At 39.8% G+C, this 22,329-nt stretch overlaps 1 protein-coding gene and 1 long non-coding RNA gene across 8 annotated transcripts in view; one reads left to right on the plus strand and one right to left on the minus strand.

Annotated features, from left to right (window-relative positions):
• LOC135214855 (STE20-related kinase adapter protein alpha-like) overlaps positions 1-11,916 on the plus strand; it is a 64,904-nt gene extending 52,988 nt beyond the window's left edge. For all 6 annotated transcript variants that reach the window (XM_064249276.1, XM_064249271.1, XM_064249275.1 and 3 more), the window contains 5 exons: positions 892-1,124; positions 3,531-3,699; positions 3,882-4,068; positions 4,455-4,703; positions 11,432-11,916. In XM_064249276.1, the coding sequence (XP_064105346.1) occupies positions 892-1,124; positions 3,531-3,699; positions 3,882-4,068; positions 4,455-4,703; positions 11,432-11,508 (915 nt within the window). In that variant the 3' untranslated portion in view covers positions 11,509-11,916. The remainder of the gene's footprint in view (positions 1-891; positions 1,125-3,530; positions 3,700-3,881; positions 4,069-4,454; positions 4,704-11,431) is intronic.
• Positions 4,697-22,329, minus strand: part of LOC135214857 (uncharacterized) — a 56,559-nt gene continuing 38,926 nt past the window's right edge. For both annotated transcript variants that reach the window (XR_010314505.1, XR_010314506.1), the window contains exon 3: positions 4,697-11,244. This is a non-coding gene — a long non-coding RNA (uncharacterized LOC135214857). The remainder of the gene's footprint in view (positions 11,245-22,329) is intronic.

Below are 22,329 nucleotides of genomic sequence, written 5' to 3' on the forward strand. Positions count from 1 at the left end.
CTCACTGTCCAAGTTACCAAAGAAAATTGGGTCATGATTGTAAATTAGTCAACAGTCAATAGTTAACAAGGATGGACACCAGAAAAAACACAGCTACAATATTATTGCTGGAAAAACTATTGAAATTTATTGTAAAGCACCTAACTATATGGGGAAAAACTACTTTAAATAGGTAAATGAAGTCCTAGAACTGAAAATAGAAAATTATTGCATATGGAGGAGGTGGACTTTAACCAGGAGAAATAAACTTATATCAGATCTGCCAAAAAAATAACAAAGACTAGGAAGCCCTATCTTTCTTGGTAAATTACTACTGAAAATTCTGTCGTCATTGAAATATATGCCAGCCAAGTCATTGCTTTCAATGAATCTTGTAGCACTGATGTGAAGGAAATGCTAGATGCAAGTGAAAAAATAAATTAAAATCACAAAAGCAAACTTAGGGGAAGACTGAAAGCAGTTAAACAGCCAAAAGAAACAAAAATTAGACATTCTGTATCTGTAAGACCTGGGGGACCATATACGCACACAGACCTATGAAATGTGGGAGATGTTTTCTTTTCTTCCAAATGAGGAGTGTGTGGAATCATGCACGATTGAATTAAAAAGCTGTATAAAGGAAATTGGTTTGAGATGAAACCAGTACTACGTACATCTTTCACCTTGCCTCCCTAAAAGCATTGGTACCTTCTTTGTGAAGAGGATGTGTTGCTTCTCGGTAAAATAAATTTATTCTTTTTGTTGAAGGTTTAAACATTCTCTTTTCACCTCTTAGTAATTAGTGTGATATTAAATTCATATTTTATCTTATTATTGGTCCTTGAAGCTTTGACTATACCATCCATACAATATAAATCTCAAACTGTATATCTCTAAATTTTTTTGTTTCAGCATGAAATCCGAACCGTAAAACAGCTGCAGCACAGAAATATAATAAATTATTTAACATCGTTCACAACCTCACAACAGCTGTGGATTATAATGCCACTTTTAGGATATACTTCAGCTTCTCGACTTGTTGCATCACATTTTTCTGAGGGATTACCAGAACCAGCTCTTGCTCTTATGATAAGAGAAGTTTTACAGGGTCTACAATACCTCCATTCAAGAGGTATTATTCACAGGTTGGTTTTTTACAGTTATTTTTCAAGCCAGTCTGAGGTTCACTTCATTTTATGAATTGAAAACTTGACCAGTTTCAGCATCACTTCTTTAAATTCTTAAATGACTACCATATTTCCTGGTGTCGACAACACTGACCTTTAATGTGCACCCTAATTTTGACTAGCAAAATTTAAAAAACAGTTAATAAGGTTGTACGATCATGAGTTGAGATTTTGTTTTGGTTGGTGTGTTGCACTCTATCAACTATTGTAATTTATTAAAGTATAGGCAGCCCCCTGTAACCAGCAGGGTTCTGTTTCTGGGGGCTTGACGGTAACCAAAAATGGCCGATAACCGAAATTCAAAAGTCTACGGGCACCGCAATCTACCTTATGGTGCCCTAGACTAATTAACAATGCCTTAGTGTCATGGTCAGATATTTTATCCAAATATGAAATAACTAATAAGAAAGTGGAATTTCATTTGCCTAACCCTTCACTATGATCTGCACGGTAGTTCTACAAATTTTTAATGTCAAGATATGATGAACTTACAGGTAAACCTTGGCCTAGAGTTTTCTGGACGTTTAAGTATGTCAATTTTCATCTTCACTGATATTATCTTCCTCTTTTTAGTGGCACTTCCTGACTTTTTTTTCTTTCTATTTATGATATCTTCTAGCTAAATTACCTGAAAAAGTAAAAGAGAATGATAATAGTATCATTAGTAACTTTATCATTGTTGCTTAAACACTACAGTCATAAATATATGAATGAAAACAGTAGTTTTGCTAAGAACAGCTGAACTGAATCTGAAACAACACTGTTTTGCTTGCATTTCAGCCATCATACAACAGTAAAAAAATTACTGTAGTTATGTTACAAATGACATTAAGTAGAATAGGAGTGATATAGTTTTACATTATACCTTTATTTGCTGTGGAGAAAATATCAGCAAGGAAATCTAGTGCTGCTAAATTAAAGTTGCAGTTGTAGCTGAAGCTGAGAAAACAATGTTCACACTGCTAATGACTATGAAATATTGTGCATCAACAACATGGATGAAACTGGACTGCAAATAATAGTGGAGAAAAAGTATTTTAATAAAATATGGTGGGCATGAAAGAATACAGTTTACTGTTGTTTTCAAGTTGATAAAAGATAAATATGTAGAGTTCGTAACATGATGAAATAGGGTGAACATAGTGAACTGAATCTGTTAATTTTTTTACACAAAAAACATGCTCCTAATGCCATCTGTTGGCAAAAAAATATAAAATCTAATTCACAACAAGACATATTTTAGTGATATTTCTACTTAAAAACATATCATATTACAAAAAATAACCTTGTCCCATATAAATAGTTTCTAGAGATTTATTTACACTAACTAGAAGCAAGAAAATCTCTGAATTCAGTTAAATACGGCAAAATAAACTTACCTTAGCCCTTGGCTGATTTTTCCAAACCATAACATTGATCACTTTGTTTGTATTTTATAATATAATAGTAATATGAGACTATATACAGTTTATCATTGGATGCATTGAAGTAAAGCATACATTTTAAAAGATCCAAGGAAACTATGCATATTTGTTATGTTTGTACTTTTTGAGGGTCTTGCCGTGCTTAAAATACATTATACAAGCGCCATGAAACTAAAACGGCAATAACTGATTCCCCAATAACCAGGGCTGCCTGTACATGTTACCACTTCTCTGCTACAGCACTTTGATTATTTCAGTGTTTCCAGTTCATTGATAATAGAAATACTGAGGTTTATGTTTTTGTTATGTTCATTGATTTTAATATTTAATAAGCTTTTCTGAAGATGACATACCAGCAAACAGATAAACTTGAACAGATTACCAAGTACTGTATGTATCCAGTATAAACTCCCCAGCCATGTTTCACAAGAAATTTTCTTGGCCCACAATGTCTCTGTGCGAAAATGGATGAGGCTTCCTCTGGTGCAGTATTTCAAGATTTTGATATAATTTGATAAAGTTTTGTGCATCATTTTTAAAATCTCAGATAAAGGAAAAATAAAACCCCACAATAGCAAGTGTATTAGAAATACTGTACTACATTGTATTGCAGTTACATATTGCAAAAATACCACATTAACATGGCATCTCAAATATTACAAAATAAGAGTAGAATAAAGATTGAAATTGACACAATACAGGTATTGTAAATGAGAAAAACAATTTTCAAAATCATAATATATTTTGCATATAGTTACTATTTGTAAAAGTAAGACAAGAAAATGACTGATTACAATATCCTTGATATAGTAAGATTTTCTGAATTGGGAATGAAATTTTGTGTCTGTATATTTTGTTTTGATTTGCTGAACTGTAGTAACTATGTTTTTAGTCCTCAGTATTTTATTTATTTGTCTTCCTCTTAAAATTAATTTTTCAGAGCAATACGAGGGAGCCACATCTTAATAGAAGGAAATGGACGTGTAGTTTTAAGTGGATTACGGCACAGTATAAGCACTACAGACAACAGATGGAGAAAAAATATTCATTCTTATCCCCCTCAAGCATGCTACAACCTTAACTGGGCTAGTCCTGAGTTGCTAGAGCAGGTGGGTCTGATTTTGAAGAAGAAAAAAAAGGATGTTTTTGAGAACAGCAAATCAAAATAAATTCTGTTATTATCGCTGCTTGTTTTTGTAATGTAGGCTTTTTTTTTACGTACTAGTTGATTATGTATTTAGAAGAATTTTAATTTTTCACTAATGTGTTTCACATGAAAATTCCATTGCAGGATCTTTATGGATACAGTGAGAAGAGTGATATATATAGTGTAGGTATTGTCGTATGTGAATTGGGTAATGGAGAAGTTCCCTACAGAGGCATACCGCCAACATTGATGCTTTTGGAAAAGTTAGAAGATCGTGTTCCGTACCTGTATGATGCATCAACATGTCCACAAACAGGAGAAAATGGTCAAGGTTTGAATGAAAAATTTGTTTACTTTAAAATGATTAACATTTTTAAGAAAATCTACTAATTAGGGAAAATGTGAAATCTAAAAGATTAGGATTTTTACAAGTCAAGAGACACTTTGTTTTATTTACTCAAACCAGAGTATTAAGAGATGAGAGATTAGGATAAGGAAAAACTAGTGTATGGAGCCAAAATTTTATTAACAATTCAGTGTAAATTTGTTAACGCATTTTCACCCCGAAAGGGGATACTTAAGGTTACCTATTCAGTTTGGTTTGTCTGTTGTTTTGCTGGTGTAGAGGTGTATAAAGAATTGATGATTTGTATCTGAAACAAAATTATAGAAATTTTTAGTTTGTATGATCCTGAGGTTTATAATTTTTTTCACAAGGTATGGCAACTGATTCAGGCGTTGGTGGAAGCGTGGGTGATAATCTTACAAATCTGGCTGCTGCTCAACGTTTGTTTACACCTTCAGCACATGATATAGTTTCAAAAACATTAGCTCGACATCCAGAGCATCGCCCCTCTGCAGAAGATTTACTTCATCACCAGTTTGTTAGACAGATTCGAAGGTTTCATGGGTCACTACCACAGTTTCTCCATCCAGTTGTACCTCTTACTCAGCAAACAGAAATTGGTAAGCTTAGGTCATTGTGTTTTCTTAATGTGATGCAAGCATTGTTCATATCAAAATAAAGTGAAATTCATATCAGTTAGTTGTGCAGTGGTGCCTGTTTGAGAAGGAATTTGTTACCGAAAAGGTTCAAAGCGATGCTTCATTTCCATTCAGTGATTTGCATATTACTAGTGGTGTAATATATAAAGAGCTCTGATGTTGATGAAACATAATTTTAATCCATAAACATTCTTTCAACATTCATGTCACCAAGGTGCTTTGTATTAGTTTCATGGCATAATTATATTATATCCCCTGTAGGTGGGGTAGATCCATCAGTGCACCTCGTACAGTGCACTGTAGGGGTTACTTAAGGTTCATTGCAGCTTCCTTTAGCTGCAAGCACTTTCATTCATTTTACTATTCCTCCATTCATATTATGTCTTTCTTCTTACTCTCCAACCTCTCTTAATACACCTTTAAAACATTTTTACTCTCAATTTCCATTTCAGCACTGAATGACCTCTTAGGTTGTAGTGCTTGGCCTTTGTCCTAAATTTTATATTCCATTTCATTCCTATATTATAATTTTCATTTTGGTATGGTATAATGAATTAGGAATGAAGGTAGTGTGTTTAGGATCCCCTCACCTTTCTCCTTTAATATTTTTCTGTAAAAGAAAACTATTGATGCCGTTTTGTCTGTCCGTCCACTGCCTCGGTAGGCTTTATTTTATCTAAAGTTAAAATTAGCCATGATCGTGTGTCTGGCACCTCTATAGACCATCACCAGACTGTGGCTTAAAGTTTCATGGGCCACAGTTGAGTGTTTCTTACTGCATTATATGCTGTACTGAAAACTATATTGAGCTGCATTTTTTACTTATTTAATTTTACTAATCAAAATCTGTAGTATAATATTGAAAGCTTTTAATATTCTCTCTTAACTCTTTCTTCATTCTGTAATGCACATAGTTAACGTTGATATTTCCCAGTCACCCTTGCACTCTTCCATTCATTAAGCTTTTCAAAATCTGTATGTCAAAAAGACATTGCTGAGAATTGTTAGCATCACCTTTGTGGCACGAAGTGGTTTGCATCCAACAGGGTAAGAGCCTCGATTAAATACTTCACAAAATGACTAACTTTTTAATCCTTGTTAGAAGATTTTTACCAATATTCTTCCTTGTTAGAAGATTTTTTACCAATATTCTTTATCTCCCAGTGCTTGAGCACCAACATACATATATTCAGATTTTGTAAATCTTTCTCTTTCCATTTTTGTCTAGTGCTATTGCCTGCCAGGTGTAGTACTCTTTGGCAACTCAGAATAAACATTTTATCATTGGTTTTAATGATTAAGGTTAGCATTTTTAAAGTGCTTTAGCAGATGCTGAAATCAAGATTTTATGTTACTGAATTGGTCATTTTTGTCTAGTGCTATTGCCTGCCAGGTGTAGTACTCTTTGGCAACTCAGAATAAACATTTTATCATTGGTTTTAATGATTAAGGTTAGCATTTTTAAAGTGCTTTAGCAGATGCAGAAATCAAGATTTTATGTTACTGAATTGGTCACATGTTTTTTGATATGTCAGTATAATTTTATTTTTTATGCATTATAATGGATTTGGCTAAGGCAGAAAAAAAATTATTTTAAGTTTTGGTAAATGTATTAGCAGTGACTTACTAGCTTAAAACATTATTATCGTGGGAATACAGAAACATTATTATTGTGTGAATACAAACACACATGGGATATTCTTCCTGTGCATATGCTGGATTGGCCATGTATTGTTTAAACAAGGGTGGTACCTAGGCGGAGATGGGGTGCCTAGTTTCATGCTTTTATCATATAGTGCATGATTTAAGCCAATATCATCATTAAGCCTTTAGAGTCCTGGCAACTGACCAGGACCTCACAGTACTCCCCACAATAATTGCTTTCTTCAATTCTTGCTTTGACATCTGGAGAAGAGTGCTGATTTAAGGGAGCAGTGCAGCTGCTTCACAGCACTGCTCCAGCATGCCGTTCTCTTCTGGGTTGTATGCTGTTGTGTGAATGAGTTTTGTCCAGAGATTGGTGGCAAGGGAGCTCCATAAGGCAGAGGTGAAATTGACTCCTCTGTTGCTAGTTATTTATTTCTGTACTCCAGCCTATTGGTGCTCTCACACAACTCTGCTACCTTACTGGTATTGCTTCTGGCCATCTGGTATTCCAGTTGATATCTTGAAGAGGTACCTATACCCCTTGGAGGGGGCAGGGGTCCCACAATGGTGACGTAGATGTAGACCAGTCATTATTGTGTTCTCTAGAACTCTGTTATCCCCATTTCTGTGTGCGTCATTACTTCTAATGTTTGGCAAGGGAGGCATTCTCTTGCCCACTTTTTTATGTCGGCCTTCGTTCTCCACCAGATTTACTGCTCCGACTAGGTTTGGTCAGTTGATTGACTTGATAGGTGTGACAGGTTGTGGACAAGGTTGAGGGTTTTCTTTCTCAACCCTAACAGTAGATATGGGTGAGGTTGTCTGGTACTTGACTCGCAGGCAGTGGTTGTCTCTCCATTGTTGATGGATAGGTCACTCCACGTATGAGCAGGGTTCTCGCGTTTTAGTTGCTGTACCACATCATCCTTCTGAGCCTACGCTATTTTGGGATATGATATCCTGATATGGATGGTGTCGGAGTTTCAGGAAAGGGCATCAGACACTTAGTTGGTTGGAAGAGCCCTTTAAGTATCTGAGGGTGCAGGAGTGTTTGCCTATCAACGATAGGTGACTGTAGCCTTGCTGACCACCCTTCTCCACTTGTGAAGCTGTGTACCAACGGTTGGTGGTCAGTGTGCACCTTGCATTGTTGTTCTTCTAGCATGTGTTGTTCTGCTGGTGATCTTGCTGAAGATTGCCAATGAGTGACGATTGTTGTGCGTCGTTTGAGTATCTCACCCATTGTTGTGCTACTAGTGTTTGTCGTAGGGTGTGGGACCTATGGGGTAAAGGAAAAATGATTGTGGCAGCAATGAAGGCTTTATTTTGTTTTTCTTACTGAAGCCTATTTCATTTTTCATAAAAAATTTTTAGGTTTTACTTTCAAGCAATCATATATATTGGAGCCATTATTTCAGTAAGGTTAATGAAGTGGTAATAGTTAGAATCCATGGACTGCTTTGATTGTTGTCGGCTTTGGGAGGTTGTTGATTGCTTGGACCTTTGTCAGGAGGCTTATTTGGTGCCCCAGGAATTCTACAACATATGGTTTTGCTCATTCACATTTGTCCTTTCACACTATTAAGTGTTTTGTAATGGTTTTGCTCATTCACATTTGTCCTTTCACACTATTAAGTGTTGTTTTGAGTATATTTGTAGGACCTTCCTGACATCTCTCATATGTTATTGGATGTTGGGGCTGAATATAAGTATATTATCGACAAAGATAACATAGAAGGGCAAGTAGCCCAGGATTCTTTCATTAGACATTTGAAAGTCACACCCGAGTTCCGAAAGCCAAAGCACTGAAGTATCCCTCCGGCAGGTCACCTTCATAAACAATTTGGTGCCCTCCATCTGGTTTGTTATGTTGGGGGTGTTCGGCAGTGTGTACCTGTTGGGTCTTGTCTAAATGTTGAGTTTTCAGTAGTCGCTGCAGGGTCGCTGTTGTCAGATTTTGGTACCATGTGGTGGGGAGATACCCAGGGGCTGGAGGCTTTTTGGCACATTCCTGCTCATTCCATGTCTTGGAAAGGCTGTTTGACATGGGCAATTTTCATGTCTTGGAAGGGTTATTTGACATGGGCAATTTTTTCTTGGGCCAAACTTCTGAAACTGGTGTGCACTGGGGGACCTTTGGTGACTGTGGTGCTTTGCAGGTTAACCTTAGTCTGGTTGTGCTGCAGGTTGCCTTTAAATACCTTGGGGAACTCCTGTAGGAGGCAACTTATCTCTGGTGCTGGAGTCAGAGTGAATTGGGTATACAGGGGCAGGTTGTGTGATCAGATGCTGTTTTGCTACGTCCACCAGTGTGTTGCGGGGTTTAAGGAAGTCTGCTCCTAAAAGTGTGATCAGCGTTGCCGAGAGCTCTGCATACCAAAATCGGCATCTTATAGAAAATGGAATTCATTTTATGGCCCAGGGGTACTTTAAGAAAATAAACCAATCTTATGCAACCTCCCATCGATTTATATTCATCATCATTAGTACATTTGTTATCTGGCATGATGCATATTATTTTTTTTTATTTTATTGTCCTTTAATCATTTAACAAAAGTATATATTAGCTATGTATATACACAATTACAACCAAAACAACAATGATATACACATATTAAGTTTTATATATAAACTTTATAATACACAGAAATTACACACACAAAATATAGGTAGATACGTAACCTACTCAGTTTTATAAATCAACTTTCTAGAACATATAGGCTATATAAATAAACCAAAACAAATTTATTATTTTTCTTCATATATCAGGGTAAAAATATGTTTGAGAATATATTTTACTAATTCCAGATTTTATATCCTGTTTTATGCTAATTTCTTTGAAGCCCCCCACCCCATAATGAAGCCTAGCTCCTGGATTCACCAGTGATGGAATAGTAATAACGCCACTGGTAACTACATGGTTCATGTCAGTTATAATGTAATCACATGTCTTATCATCAAATTACAATTACAATTCTATGAATGGAATCAATATCAAATAGCTTACAATTACTTTACAACCATATAACTCATTAAATTCAATAACATTATAATTACAAAAGTTACAGCTATTTCAATCTTGCTAGTTTTATCTACAGTTTGATTTTTTTTTAGTTTGAATTACATTCTCTTTGAATTACAATTGCTATAAAGTAGAAATATACTATTACCTTGAATAGGCTACGTGTAATTTCATTTCAATTGCTCCAAACCTGACTCATAACAAACAAAATATTGCTGTTGCACATTCCATCAGAATTAAATTAGATAATTGAATTCATAAGAGGTTGTGGAAGACCCTGTGTTACCCTATGCTCGTTGCAACAGATGTGCGAAACGAGCAGTTGTGCAGTCTACTAATCTTGAGGTGCAAATTTTATAAGATCACAATGGATATGTGATCTCAAAATTATAGTTCTATGCCAAAAGAGAAACTTTCATTAGCACAGATAATTGTTTGTAATCATACATACAATATTAAGATATGATATCATATCATGGGTATTTAACTGCTAATACTATTCGGTTTTGTGTTTTACATTTATAAAGCGTTCCTTACCGTCACTGCCAGGTTGAATGTTTTCAATGCGTATTAAGTGGAATCTCTTATTGTAATAATAATGTAGTAATAATAATTTTCTACCTAATCTTACATAAAAAGACATTAACTAAATAAAAAAAAGTATTTAAATTTATTTGAGACGATTAATCAATCTCCTCGAAGAATGCAGAGTTTTTCTCGACACGAACGAGGACACCGACCTCCTCTCGGCATTGAAGGTCTGGTTCTCCGCCCGTAGAGTTTTTTCTCGGCAAATCGGGGGGAAATTCGGCATTTCAGCAACGCTGAGTGTGACTTGTGTTGGCTGTAGTGAACGTCCAGTTGTACTGCTTCCCACTGAACAACAGATTTGTGGTATGTTAACCATATATTTTCAGTGGGGCTCTGCTGCTGGCAGTGGCCACCCGTAGTCCTGGTGGTGGAATTGAGGGGATTTGTACGGATTGGCTGGTATGAACAACTTGCATGCCCCAGCATCAACCAGGAACGTTGTATCTGATCTTTCATCTTTAATTGAAAAACACATGGAGCCTTATTTCTTTCACTACCTAGAAGAAGACAGCAGGAAGCAGGCGTGGTTTCTCTTACAAGGCAACTGGTCTGCCTACTGCCGACGTTTGGTTTTGGGTCACAATGGAGCCCTTTGGATTGATGTCCATCTCTGCATCTTCCTGCTACTGTGGCTGTGGGGCAGCTGCTGCTACGGGTGATTCTGTAGGCTCAGTTGACTCGTGGGCCAGGTGGACAGCATCGGTCATCTTCAGGAACTCAATGAGGCATGGTTGATACGTTGGGAATGGCCACTACTATTTGGTAGGGTAATTTTGTGATTAAGACCTCTCTTGTAAGATCTAATGTACTAGTCTCTGGGCTGCCATCTGTGGTTGGGATTGCAACCAGCCACTGCAGTTTCTCGTAGATGTGTGATGGTCACTGGTTTCCTATTGTCCCCATGTTGTCTAGGAACTTCTTTGCTTTGAGGACAAGCAGCATGCTGAAGGATGACTTTAGTTGGTCCTTTGGCGTTTCGTAGGTGACCATTGTCTTTTGGTTGGCAAGCCATTCCCCACAATTTGTTCAAAGAGTCATCTGGCAGCAACTCGAGGACAGGATGTGAAGGAGATCTTGAACCTGAAGATTTTCTCTGCTCTAAAGAACCAGACTTCTGGGTTGTGGGTTGTGAAGGGTGGCAGGCAGTTCTTACTGCTGCTGTGGCCTTGTCACTGGACAAGAGTGCTTTTGGTGTCAGCCATCTTAAGGATCACCATGTATGAAAGGCTATGGTTTGTAGACCTAGAAAAAATGCAAATTTCTTTTAAATTTTGGCATTTCAGTACAGAATTTAATACATTTCCTGTTACAGTAAATATTGTGTAAATCTCTAATGGCATCAGTAATTGTGTAAATCTCTCTATTGACATCAGTTGACAAGCATAGCAACAAACCAGATTTTAAACAAATAATTTTTGTTCTTTTACAGAGGATTGTGTGCCTGATTTGCTACAAGGAAGCTTAGAAAAAATAGATCTAAATGACGATGTTGATTGGGACTTCTGATTGTGATTGGCAGCAAAATTAGTTTATCCAAAATGGATAAAGTAAATCAACTGAAAACCAGCTGGCTTATCTTGAAGGTTATGAAGGTTTATAAAATAATATTCAGTTTCAAGTTACACTTTCAATGTGCAGTATTTACGTTTTGTTATGGTGTGTTGATTACGTTTAGCTCATTTGTAAATGTGAAATAATTTTATGCAATACTGAGATCTTGCAGATGCATATCCATCATATTGAATTTTTTAAGTCACAATATTTATGTACTGTGAAAAATACCAGCATTTATATATATATAAAAAAAGTGAGGTCCAAAGGTATTTATATACTAGTCTATTTTATATAATTTTATTTGTGGATACACCAATTGAAAGTTTGTACCCAAAATACTGAATAAAAACTTAACTCTCACTGTTATTGTACTTTAACACAGTGATGTTCTTGTTATTATATTAACACTAAACACAAGTCTTGCTTAAGTTAGAAAAACTTCAATTTTTTCTTAAATATAATGATTTTCTAAAACAAAACTTTTTTACCTTGCGCAATTAAGCTAAAAGTTTATGACAAAGATGATCTTGCGCTTACAGAAGGCTTTGAGTTTCTTTCAAATTGGGTATATCCTTGTACCCACTCTCAGTCTGGAGAACTATCATTTGGTTGTTAGTACTTTTTTGCATACATGGGATGAGGAGGGTTATAATATTTGGCTATCTGTACACAAAGCAATGCTTAGAAGAATTTCATGTACAGTAGTTTTAAAAATTACAAACTACCGCCTTAATGTCAAATATCTGCTTTAGACTAGGCACATTTGAAGTAAAATGTGCTATGATTGCAATGGTATAATTACCTCAGAATTGTACTTTGAAGTTGACCAGTTTATCTAAACATTAAAAGAATTCAGGTGAGGAATCATCACTTGGAGCTATGATATGACTTGTTCTGGAAACTTGTGAATCACTCAAAGCTGTTAGGGCTCTACTGAAGAAGAAAGGGTAAACTGAAGGCATTGGGCAAGTCTGGGTGTAAATGAATGTGGAACAGTGAGGGAGTTAACTGGCTACCATGCCAGAGGCATCCATAGGGCTGAGCTAAAGTATATCTGGAAACATGTGGATGAGGAGAAAATAATAGATTAGCACCACTACTGTACAGCACTATAGAAACAATGTTTTTATACATTCAACTTACCTGTCAGATATATACTTAGCTTTAGACTCCGTCGTCCCGACAGAAATTCAAATTTCGCGCCACACGCTACAGGTAGGTCAGGTGATCTACCGTCCTGCCGCTGGGTGGCAGGAATAGGAACCATTCCCGTTTTCTATCAGATTCTTTCTGTCGCCGGTACTGTCAACATTGTTGTTGGTACCTCCTGGCTGGAATTCTTTTTTCATCGCAATTGATCTTCTTGACCGACGTTTGGTGACGTACCTGGATCGTTGTATTGGCATACGCTATTTGTGGACCGTTTCTTGAACTTGATTTTGGATTTTTCTAAGAATGTCTGACTCGAGTGTTGTTGTGAGGTGTGTGAATGAGGAGCTGCAGGGTGAGAATGCCGAAAACTTCGGTAGATCCTCAACACTGCATGCGCGCGGTTGTAGAAAGTATGAATGTTCTTTTTCTAACACCTGTAAGGAGTGCGAGAACCTGAGTGCAGAAGAATGGAAGAATCTTACTTCTTATATGAAGATGCTAGAAAGGGATAGGCTGAGGAAAGCTTCCAAAAGCCGAAGTAGATCTAGGTCTAGCGAACTAGTTTCTAGCTTTCTAGCTTCTCCCCATGATGCATTAATTAATCCTTCTCCCCCTATTTCTGCCCTTTCACCCATTTTAAATCCTACAGATTCAGCAGCGGAAATTGCGGATCTGAAGGCTTCCCTTCATAGAATGCAGGTCAAAATGGCGGTCATTAGAAGGTAGAGTTGGGTGATTTAACAGTGGACTGATGTGAGTGTCCCCAGTGTTGTGGAGGGGGCGTCTGATCGGCTCTACAACGCTTCCAGGTCTAGACCTCTTCCAAGCTTCCTGGCCCAGAGGAGAAGGAATGTCGAAAGCCGTACGAAGGTTGTAGAGGTTCCCCACCGGTCAGGCGTCCCTTCGGCAGGTTCTGTTACGCCCCAGACTGCCAGGGATCGCTACAGGAAAAGCATCCTTCGTGAGTGTTTTTCGTCGTCAGAGTCGCCTTCACCTAGAAGAGGGTGGAAAGACACGAATCTTTCTCGCCCCTTGAAGAGGAGCTGGAAAGCTACGGCGCTTGACTCGAGTCCAGAACACTTTCCTGAAGAGGCTTCTACAGTAAAAAAGAGAACCTTGTTGACTCCAAGTGCTGTAAGGCAGACACCTTCCAGATCTCCCTCCCCTCGTTCCGACACGGACAGGGATGCGACTACTGCTCAGATCCTACAAAAAGTGCAGGAACAGATCTCCTCATTGGTTGGAGTTCTTTCCAAGAAACCTCGTAGGAAAGATAACTCCCTTCCTATAAAGAGGTCCGCGGCGCTCTCAGAGGTACCTCCCTCGAAAGGAGAGGTTCCTAAGATTGTTCCATCTTCTCCCAAGCAACGAGCTCCTATAGATGAGTGGTTTTCCTCAGACCCGGAAGAACCATCTTGGCCGAGAAGAACCATCTTGAGAATGCCAGTTAGGACAGAAGCCCTTTCCAGGCAAGGAGAACTTTACGGTAGAGAGGAGAGAGTGTCCAGGAACGAAGGAGTAGACGAACTGAAGGACCGTTCCATGGATTTTTCCGAGCAAGAGGCGCCTATTAGGCGCTCGGAAATGATCAAGCGCATGGAATCTTCTACGGTAACAGAACGTACCAAAGAGTTTCCTTCCAAGCGCTCGGAACATCGCGGACGTTCCAATCTCTCCTTACCCGTGGAAGAACTTTCCATAAGACGCGCGGAACTATCCAGGCGCGCGGAATCTTCCAAACGCGCGGAATCTTCCAGGCGAGTGGAACATTCCGAACGTTCCAAACTTTCCAGGCGCGCGGAACCTTCCGCACAAGCGGAACCTTCCAGACGCACGGAACTTTCCAAGCATTCCACTCAAGCGGAAGTTTCCAAGCGCTCGGATCCTTCCGAGCGAGCGGGAACTTCAAAGCGCGGATCGCCTTCAAGACACTTGGGACTTTCCAAACGGGAATCTTTTTCCGTAAGAGTGGAACAGTCCAAACGAGCGAGACTTTCCAGAAGAGAGGAATTTTCCGCACGAGAGGAACTCTCCGAGCGCGAAGAGCTTTCTACAAAAGCGGAACGTTCCAGACATGCGGAACCTTCTAGGCTAGAATCGCCTTCCAAGAGTTCTTCTCCTTGGAAGCGATCTTCCTCTTTGGGACTTCAGAAGGAAAGATCGGTGACATCATGTAAGAGAATAGAAAGGACTTCCAGCTCTCTTACAAAAGAACGTAGAGAGTCTTTTTCCGCCAGTCCTTCCCCGAATAGAGGCTCTCCTAATGCAGAATATGTGCGACCTACGGAGTGTTTGTCCGTTGCAAGGGATCGTTCTCCTTCAGCTGGGCTCGAGCTAGAGGATATCTCGGAAGACGAAGCCCCAGCTAATGAAGGACTGTCTAATTATAAGACTTTATCCGCACTTCTGCTCCAGGAATACGGAGAATCGCTGAGCCCTGCCGCTCCGCCTTCGCCTCGGTCTCTCTATTCGAGCAATAAGCCATATAAGTCCTCTGCCTTCTTGAAAATGAAAACGGCCATTTCAATGAAGAAGGCTCTCCAATCTCTCGGTTCTTGGATGAATTCCAAGAAAGAACTAGGAAAGACTGTCTTCTGTATGCCTCCCTCCCAGACTGACAGGTAAGAAAGAGGCATTTGGTACAAAACAGAGAGAATATGGGCCTATCTCTTCCTGCTTCTGCAGAGTCGGATTTCTCGAGTCTGGTAGATTCTTCTAGGAGACAAGCCTTATCCTCTGCATGATCTACTTGGAGCATGTCTGATTTGGATCATCTCCTCAAGGGTCTCTTCCACGTGCTGGAGGTTTTTAATTTCTTAGATTGGTCCCTTGGGGTAATTTCTAAGAAGTCTCAAGAATCGGAAAGTCTTAGCCCGGAAGTGCTTCATAGCATTTTGGCCTGTATTGATAAGGCGGTCCAGGATGGTTCTGGAGAACTATCTTCCCTCTTTGGAGCAGGGATACTTAAGAAGAGAGCGGTTTTTGGTTCTTTTCTGACCAAGGCTGTTTCTCCTTCTCAGAGAACTGCATTGCTGTTCGCTCCTTTATCTGAACATCTGTTCCCTTCTCAGTTAGTGAAGGAAATATCACACTCGCTTACTGAGAAGGCGACGCAAGACCTTCTTGTCCAATCGGCAAAGAAGAACAGAACAGTTACGACAGCTGCTAAAAAAAGTCTCACTTCCGTATCAACAGCCCTTTCGTGGAGGTCCCAAGACACGACCCTCCTTCAAAAGAAGACTTCCGACAAGCGAGGAAGATCATCCTCCGTCCCTTTAAGAAAGGAAAATAGCATACAGAACCTCCAAGCACTTGTGGGCGCCAGGCTACTGGAATACTCGGAAGCCTGGGCAAAGAGAGGAGCCGACCCTTGGTCGATGTCAGTTCTGAGAAAGGGATATCGAATCCCCTTCAGGGACAGACCTCCCCTGACGTCGACTCCTCTCGAACTGTCAGCTCGTTACAAGGACCCTGTGCTGAGAAACACGCTCCTTCAGATGGTAGAGGAAATGTGGAACAAGGGAGCCATCGAGCCGGTGCTAGATCCACACTCTCCGGGATTTTACAACCGCCTTTTTCTAGTCCCGAAGGCTTCCGGAGGGTGGAGACCGGTTCTAGATGTAAGTGCCCTGAACCAATTTGTAGAAAAAGAGAAGTTCCGTATGGAGACTTCTGCATCGGTGATGTCAGCCCTTCGTCCAGGAGATTGGATGGTCTCCCTGGACTTACAAGACGCCTACTTCCATGTTCCCATTCATCCCTCATCAAAGTAGTACCTTCGTTTCGTAATGAAGGGGAAGATTTTTCAGTTCAGGGCCTTGTGTTTCGGCCTATCCACAGCTCCTCAGGTTTTTATTTGACCTAACCTATGAAGAATGTAGTGAAGTGGCTTCATTTAAAGGGAATAAAAATCTCCCTGTACTTAGATGACTGGCTAATCAGGGCCAGATCGGAAACTCAGTGTTTGGAGGACCTAAAAACGACCTTAGACTTGATTCGATCTCTAGGATTCTCGTGAACCTCGAGAAGTCTCAGATGATCCCCAGCCAGAACCTGGTTTATCTGGGGATTCAGATGGATTCTCGGGGTTTTCGAGTTTTTCCTTTGCAGGAAAGACTCATACGAGGCTTTATGAAGGTCTCAAACTTCTTAGGGAGAGAACAAAGTTCGGCGAGGGAATGGTTGAGCCTTCTAGGAACTCTTTCCTCGCTGGAACAGTTCTTCCCCCTAGGGAGACTTCATACTCGCCCCCTGCAGTTCTTCTTAAAGAAAGTATGGAACTGGAAGACAGGACAACTTTCGGACTCGTTCCAGATACCTCTCGAGGTAAAGAATCACTTGAGATGGTGGTTAGCCCCTCTCAAAAAGAACGAGGGAGTGTCCTTATCCGTGCCGAACCCAAGCCGAGTGTTGTATTCAGACGCTTCGGAAACGGGATGGGGTGCGACGTTAGGAACAAGAGAAGTGTCAGGCACCTGGACGAACGAGCAGATGTCATGGCACATCAACTGCAAAGAATTGATAGCCATACACCTCGCCCTCAAGTACTTCGAATCAAGAGTCAGAGACGGGGTGGTCCAGGTCAACTCGGACAACACCACCGCTCTGGCATACATTCGAAAGCAAGGCGGGACTCATTCGTTCTCCCTCTTCGAACTGGCGAGGGATCTCTTAGTTTGGGCAAAGGAGAGAAACATCATCCTCCTCACGAGATTTGTCCAAGGAGAGAGGAACGTGAGAGCAGACAGACTGAGCAGGAGGAACCAGGTCCTTCCCACAGAGTGGACCCTCCACTCAGAGGTCTGTCGGCATCTTTGGGCTCTATGGGGGAGACCTCACATAGACCTGTTTGCCACGTTCCTCTCCAAAAGGATAGACATCTTCTGCTCTTCAGTAGAAGATCCGAGAGCATTCGCTGTCGACGCCTTCTACTAGATTGGTTTGGGCCTCGATACATACGCCTTTCCCCCATTCAAAATGCTGGGCGAAGTAATCAGAAAATTCGTGGCCTCAAAGGGGATGGCGGAATGACTCTATAGCCCATATTTGGCCATCTTAAAAGCTCAAGATTGGTTCACAGAGGTACTGGAATGGACGGTGGACTTCCCCAGATCTCTTCCAAACAGCGCATAAATCTGCTCAGACAACCCCACTTCGAGAGGTATCATCAAAACCTCCCCGCTCTCGCTCTGACTGCCTTTCGACTATCGAAAGACTCGTCAGAGCGAGAGGCTTTTCTCAAAAAGCTGCAAAGGCTATCGCTAGAGCCCGTAGACCGTCAACTATACGGGTCTATCAATTGAAGTGGGAAGTCTTTAGGAGATATTGTAAATCGAAGAAGCTGTCCTCCTCCAATACCTCTGTGAACAACATTGCAGATTTCCTTCTTTTCTTGAGGGAGGAATCGCATCTTTCCGTATCCACTATAAAGGGGTACAGGAGTATGCTTTCAGCTGTTTTCAGGAACAGAGGCCTAGAAATAGCTGATAATAAGGATCTTCATGATCTGATCCGGTCTTTCGAGACTTCAAAAATCAATACTCCTAGAACCCCGAGCTGGAATCTGGACGTAGTCCTAAAATTTCTAACCTCGAAGCGGTTTGAACCTCCACACCTTGCCTCCTTCAGAGACATTACGAGAAAATGTTTATTCCTGTTGTCTCTCGCTACAGCCAAAAGAACGAGCGAGATACACGCTCTTGATTCTAGGGTTGGTTTTAAAGGAGAGGCTGCCATTTGTTTGTTCCAGACTTTAATTTCTGGCAAAATGAAAATCCTTCAAAGCCCTGGCCCAGGAGCTTTGAAGTAAGGGCCTGTCGAACCTAGTAGGCAAAGAGATTGAGAGGTCCCTTTGCCCGGTAAGGGCCCTTAAATTTTACCTGAGTAAAAAGAAGCAGCTGGGAGGTTGTCAACAGGGTCTATGGTGTTCTGTGAAAGATCCTAAAAGACCCATGTCTAAGAATGCCTTAGCCTTCTTTGTAAGAAGTGTAATTACTGAGGCTCACAATGATTGCCCAGATGACTCCTTCAAACTTCTTAGAGTTAAAGCTCATGAAGTTCGAGCGGTTGCTACGTCTCTAGCCTTTCAAAGGAATATGTCTTTGAAGAATATTCTCGAAGCGACATATTGGAGATGCAATTCAGTTTTTGCATCTCATTACCTGAAGGATGTCAGGGTAACTTATGAGAAGTGCTTCTCTCTCGGTCCGTTTGTGTCAGCGGATACGGTGCTGGGACTTGGAGCAAAAACAGATCCTTAATTATTGTGTATGTACGTAAACCCTATAGTTAGAGATGTTCTTGGTTTTCGACTGTCAAAGGCACTAGGCGTCGCACAGGCGACCGTGGCTTTTTGTCAGAAGGAACTGAAGAATATCAGACAAATAAGGGTGTACAAAAATTTTTTTTTGCTACTGGTGTGTGTGTGTATATAGTGGTGTTGAGTTTTTGGGTTGTTGTCAGGAGTTGGGGATACTCCTTACAATCTTTAGAACTAACACAGGTGTTAGGATCAGGTGGTCGGGATGTATGTTTTTGCTCCTCGTATATGCTTTTAAAGCAGGTGTATTGTCATATTAGTGGATTAGCACCCATTGACAAAGGCCATTTAGGCTCTGCCGAGTAAGTGGATAAGACCCCATTGGCAGACCCACAAGATCTCTTAGCCATAGATCATCTCGCTGAGGCTCTTGAAGCGAAGCAGACTCCTGGGCAGTAGCCATGAAGTCTTCCGCTTAATCAGGTAGGAACCAAGGTTTATTTGTTCCTACAACATATGTTGTTTACCTGTCTATTTCAGTATTTAGCTGTCTCTTACCCACCACCGAGGGTGCCAATCAGCTAAGTATATATCTGACAGGTAAGTTGAATGTATAAAAATGATATTGTTATGATACAATAAAGTTTTATACATACTTACCTGCAGATATGTAGATTAAATGGCCCACCCAGCCTCCCCGCAGGAGACAGGTGGTAGAGAGAAAGAATCTGATAGAAAACGGGAATGGTTCCTATTCCTGCCACCCAGCGGCAGGACGGTAGATCACCTGACCTACCTGTAGCGTGTGGCGCGAAATTTGAATTTCTGTCGGGACGACGGAGTCTAAAGCTAAGTATATATCTGCAGGTAAGTATGTATAAAACTTTACTGTATCATAACAATATCATTATAATTATTAATAGTATAACAGATTACCAAAAATTCATCAGATAATTTTTTTCTTGAACGGCACAGTACGTAGTAACATTAAAATCCTGAACATCAAATTTTTTATTTTGACAGTTCTCATGCTTATGAGACATAAGTATTAGGTACTGTAATATGATTTTTTGGAATTTAGCAAGGAGATGAAGAGAAAAAAAATGACAGGGGTCTTGGGAATAAGTAAAGTCATAAAGTAAAGTGATGGCAAATGATCTGCAGGCATCTACCACATGTTCCAGTTGAGTCTTGCAATGAATTCCCCAAAAAAGATGAAACCTATTGACTGGTAGGTTATGGTAAGCATGGCTTTTCATTGAAAAGCCATGTAGCCATGTAATGTGCTAAAATATCTAACCTGAAAGTGCTGATGAAAGTCTTGCAGTGAGTTTCTCTCTGAGGTAATGCAGAACTCCAGTGAAAGGGAAGAATGTCTTTCGAAACAAGGAGAATCAAGGACATGTTGAGAGTGAAGAGGCATCTCTCTGCATCTGGCATTCTTTTAGTATATAAATTCCTTTTCAAAACATTTGACTGGTTACCCATCAGTGATGGTAATGGAGAATCTACACTAACTGTCAAACATGATATGAGGTTAGCAGGGAAGGTTGAGTAAAGCGAGAGCTTCGTTGCTTAGGAAAAGCTCATGGAAATTTCATAAGTCCACGTAAAGGGAAGTCATAGGGAGGTAGTCTCCTGTAAAATCCTGGGTACTATATGCAGTAAAACATGGGTGTAAAGAAAATGGATATGATTTTAAAAGGTATTTAACTAAAAAATGCTAAGATTCATGGCTACAGTGCATTCGGAAGATCATATTACCAATTAGGAAGTTGTTGATACGTGTGGCATCATGAGGCAAGAATAATCTGATCTTCAAAGACTGAGATGCTATGGACCGTTATGAGAGGGAAAGGGTATTAGTTAGGAAAGTAGTAGCTTTTTAAGTAGCAGGACAAAGACCTGTAGGAAAGCCAAGAAATCTTGTAAAAGGTTATAGATGAAGACCCAGACCAGGTAAGGGTTAAGATAAACACCAAACCTTACTTGCAAACCTGTGACCTAAGTATCTTGCAGGTTCATAATTCTGAACAAGGCATTCCTTGGCAATGAGCCTTTGGGTGGTTTGTTGAGTAACCCGAAGAACAATGAACGCACGAACAGTGCACACATTTCCTGTATACATTTCCCGTATAAATGGAGATTGTGCACACCTATAATTTAAATGTATAAATTGGTTCCTTTGCGACTTTTAATATTCTACATTTATAGAACAAAAAAAATAAAAGCTAACCAGAAATAACTGAATTGAATATTACTGTTTGCTAGTTTTATCTTGGCTACAACTAAAACAAGGAATAGTTTTCCTAGTGCAATTGTGTAATCTTCTGACCTCTAAATGTTTTAGCCAGGAGCAAAATCATTCCTGCTCTCTATTGAAGTCTCCGGAATCAAAGTGTAATGGTTTTATTTTGTTTCCTCATATCTGTTTATCATCTTTTCCCATTACTTTGTCTCTTGCTGTTGGCTGATCTCCCTTAGGAGCCCTTGTGGTTTATAGTTGCTGACTTTGACCAGTAGGATTTTCAGCTGATGATTGAAAGTTAATTATTATTATCCAGAACTCTGAGCCTAACAACAGCTCTTTTCGGGTTGGTTGATGAAAGTTAAAATTTTGTGTAATGCACTATTGAAGAAAATGAAAATGGACATGCCATAAATTTATCTGTAATAACAGAATTATAATTAATCCTTACTCTTTTTGGCGACTCAAAATATTTTTTATAAATTTGCTTAAACAGTGAAGTCACATTTGTCCAAGATTCCAATGACCTACAGGCTGCTCTACGAGAAAGACCCCTTGAAGCTAGTTAAAATCGTGGAAGAAAGAGAAAAGGATTGTCAAACGGAAAATGAATAGAATAGAATAGAATATAGAATTCAGGCCAAAGGCCAAGCGCCGAGACCTATGAGGTCATTCAGCACTGAAAGGAAAATTGACAGCAATAAGGTTTGAACAGAGTAATGGAGGAAAACCTCGCAGTTGCACTATGAAACAACTGTTAAGATATGGTGGAAAGTCTGATGGAAGAAAGAATATGAACGGAGGTCAGTAAAAGGAATGAGAGGTTGCAGCTAGGCCCCGAAGGGACGCTGCAAAGTCCCTCAAGTAATGCCTACAGTGCACGGGCGCCACTACCCCCCTAATGGGGAAGGGAAGATGAATTCAACTTTACGGCATATTTTAAATTTTAATGACTGCGCTTAAACATTTTATAATTTATTATGATTAAGAAACAGTTTCATGTCTTGCATTACAGCGTTTCACGTTGTTTGACCCTGTTAAGGAGACTGCTTCATGATCAATACTCTCGTTGGTTAATTTCTAGCGAGATAAAAATGTCTTTTTTGCGGTTTTC

This window comes from Macrobrachium nipponense, chromosome 46 (genome assembly GCF_015104395.2).
Source record: "Macrobrachium nipponense isolate FS-2020 chromosome 46, ASM1510439v2, whole genome shotgun sequence".
Classification (NCBI taxonomy): Eukaryota; Metazoa; Arthropoda; class Malacostraca; order Decapoda; family Palaemonidae; genus Macrobrachium; species Macrobrachium nipponense.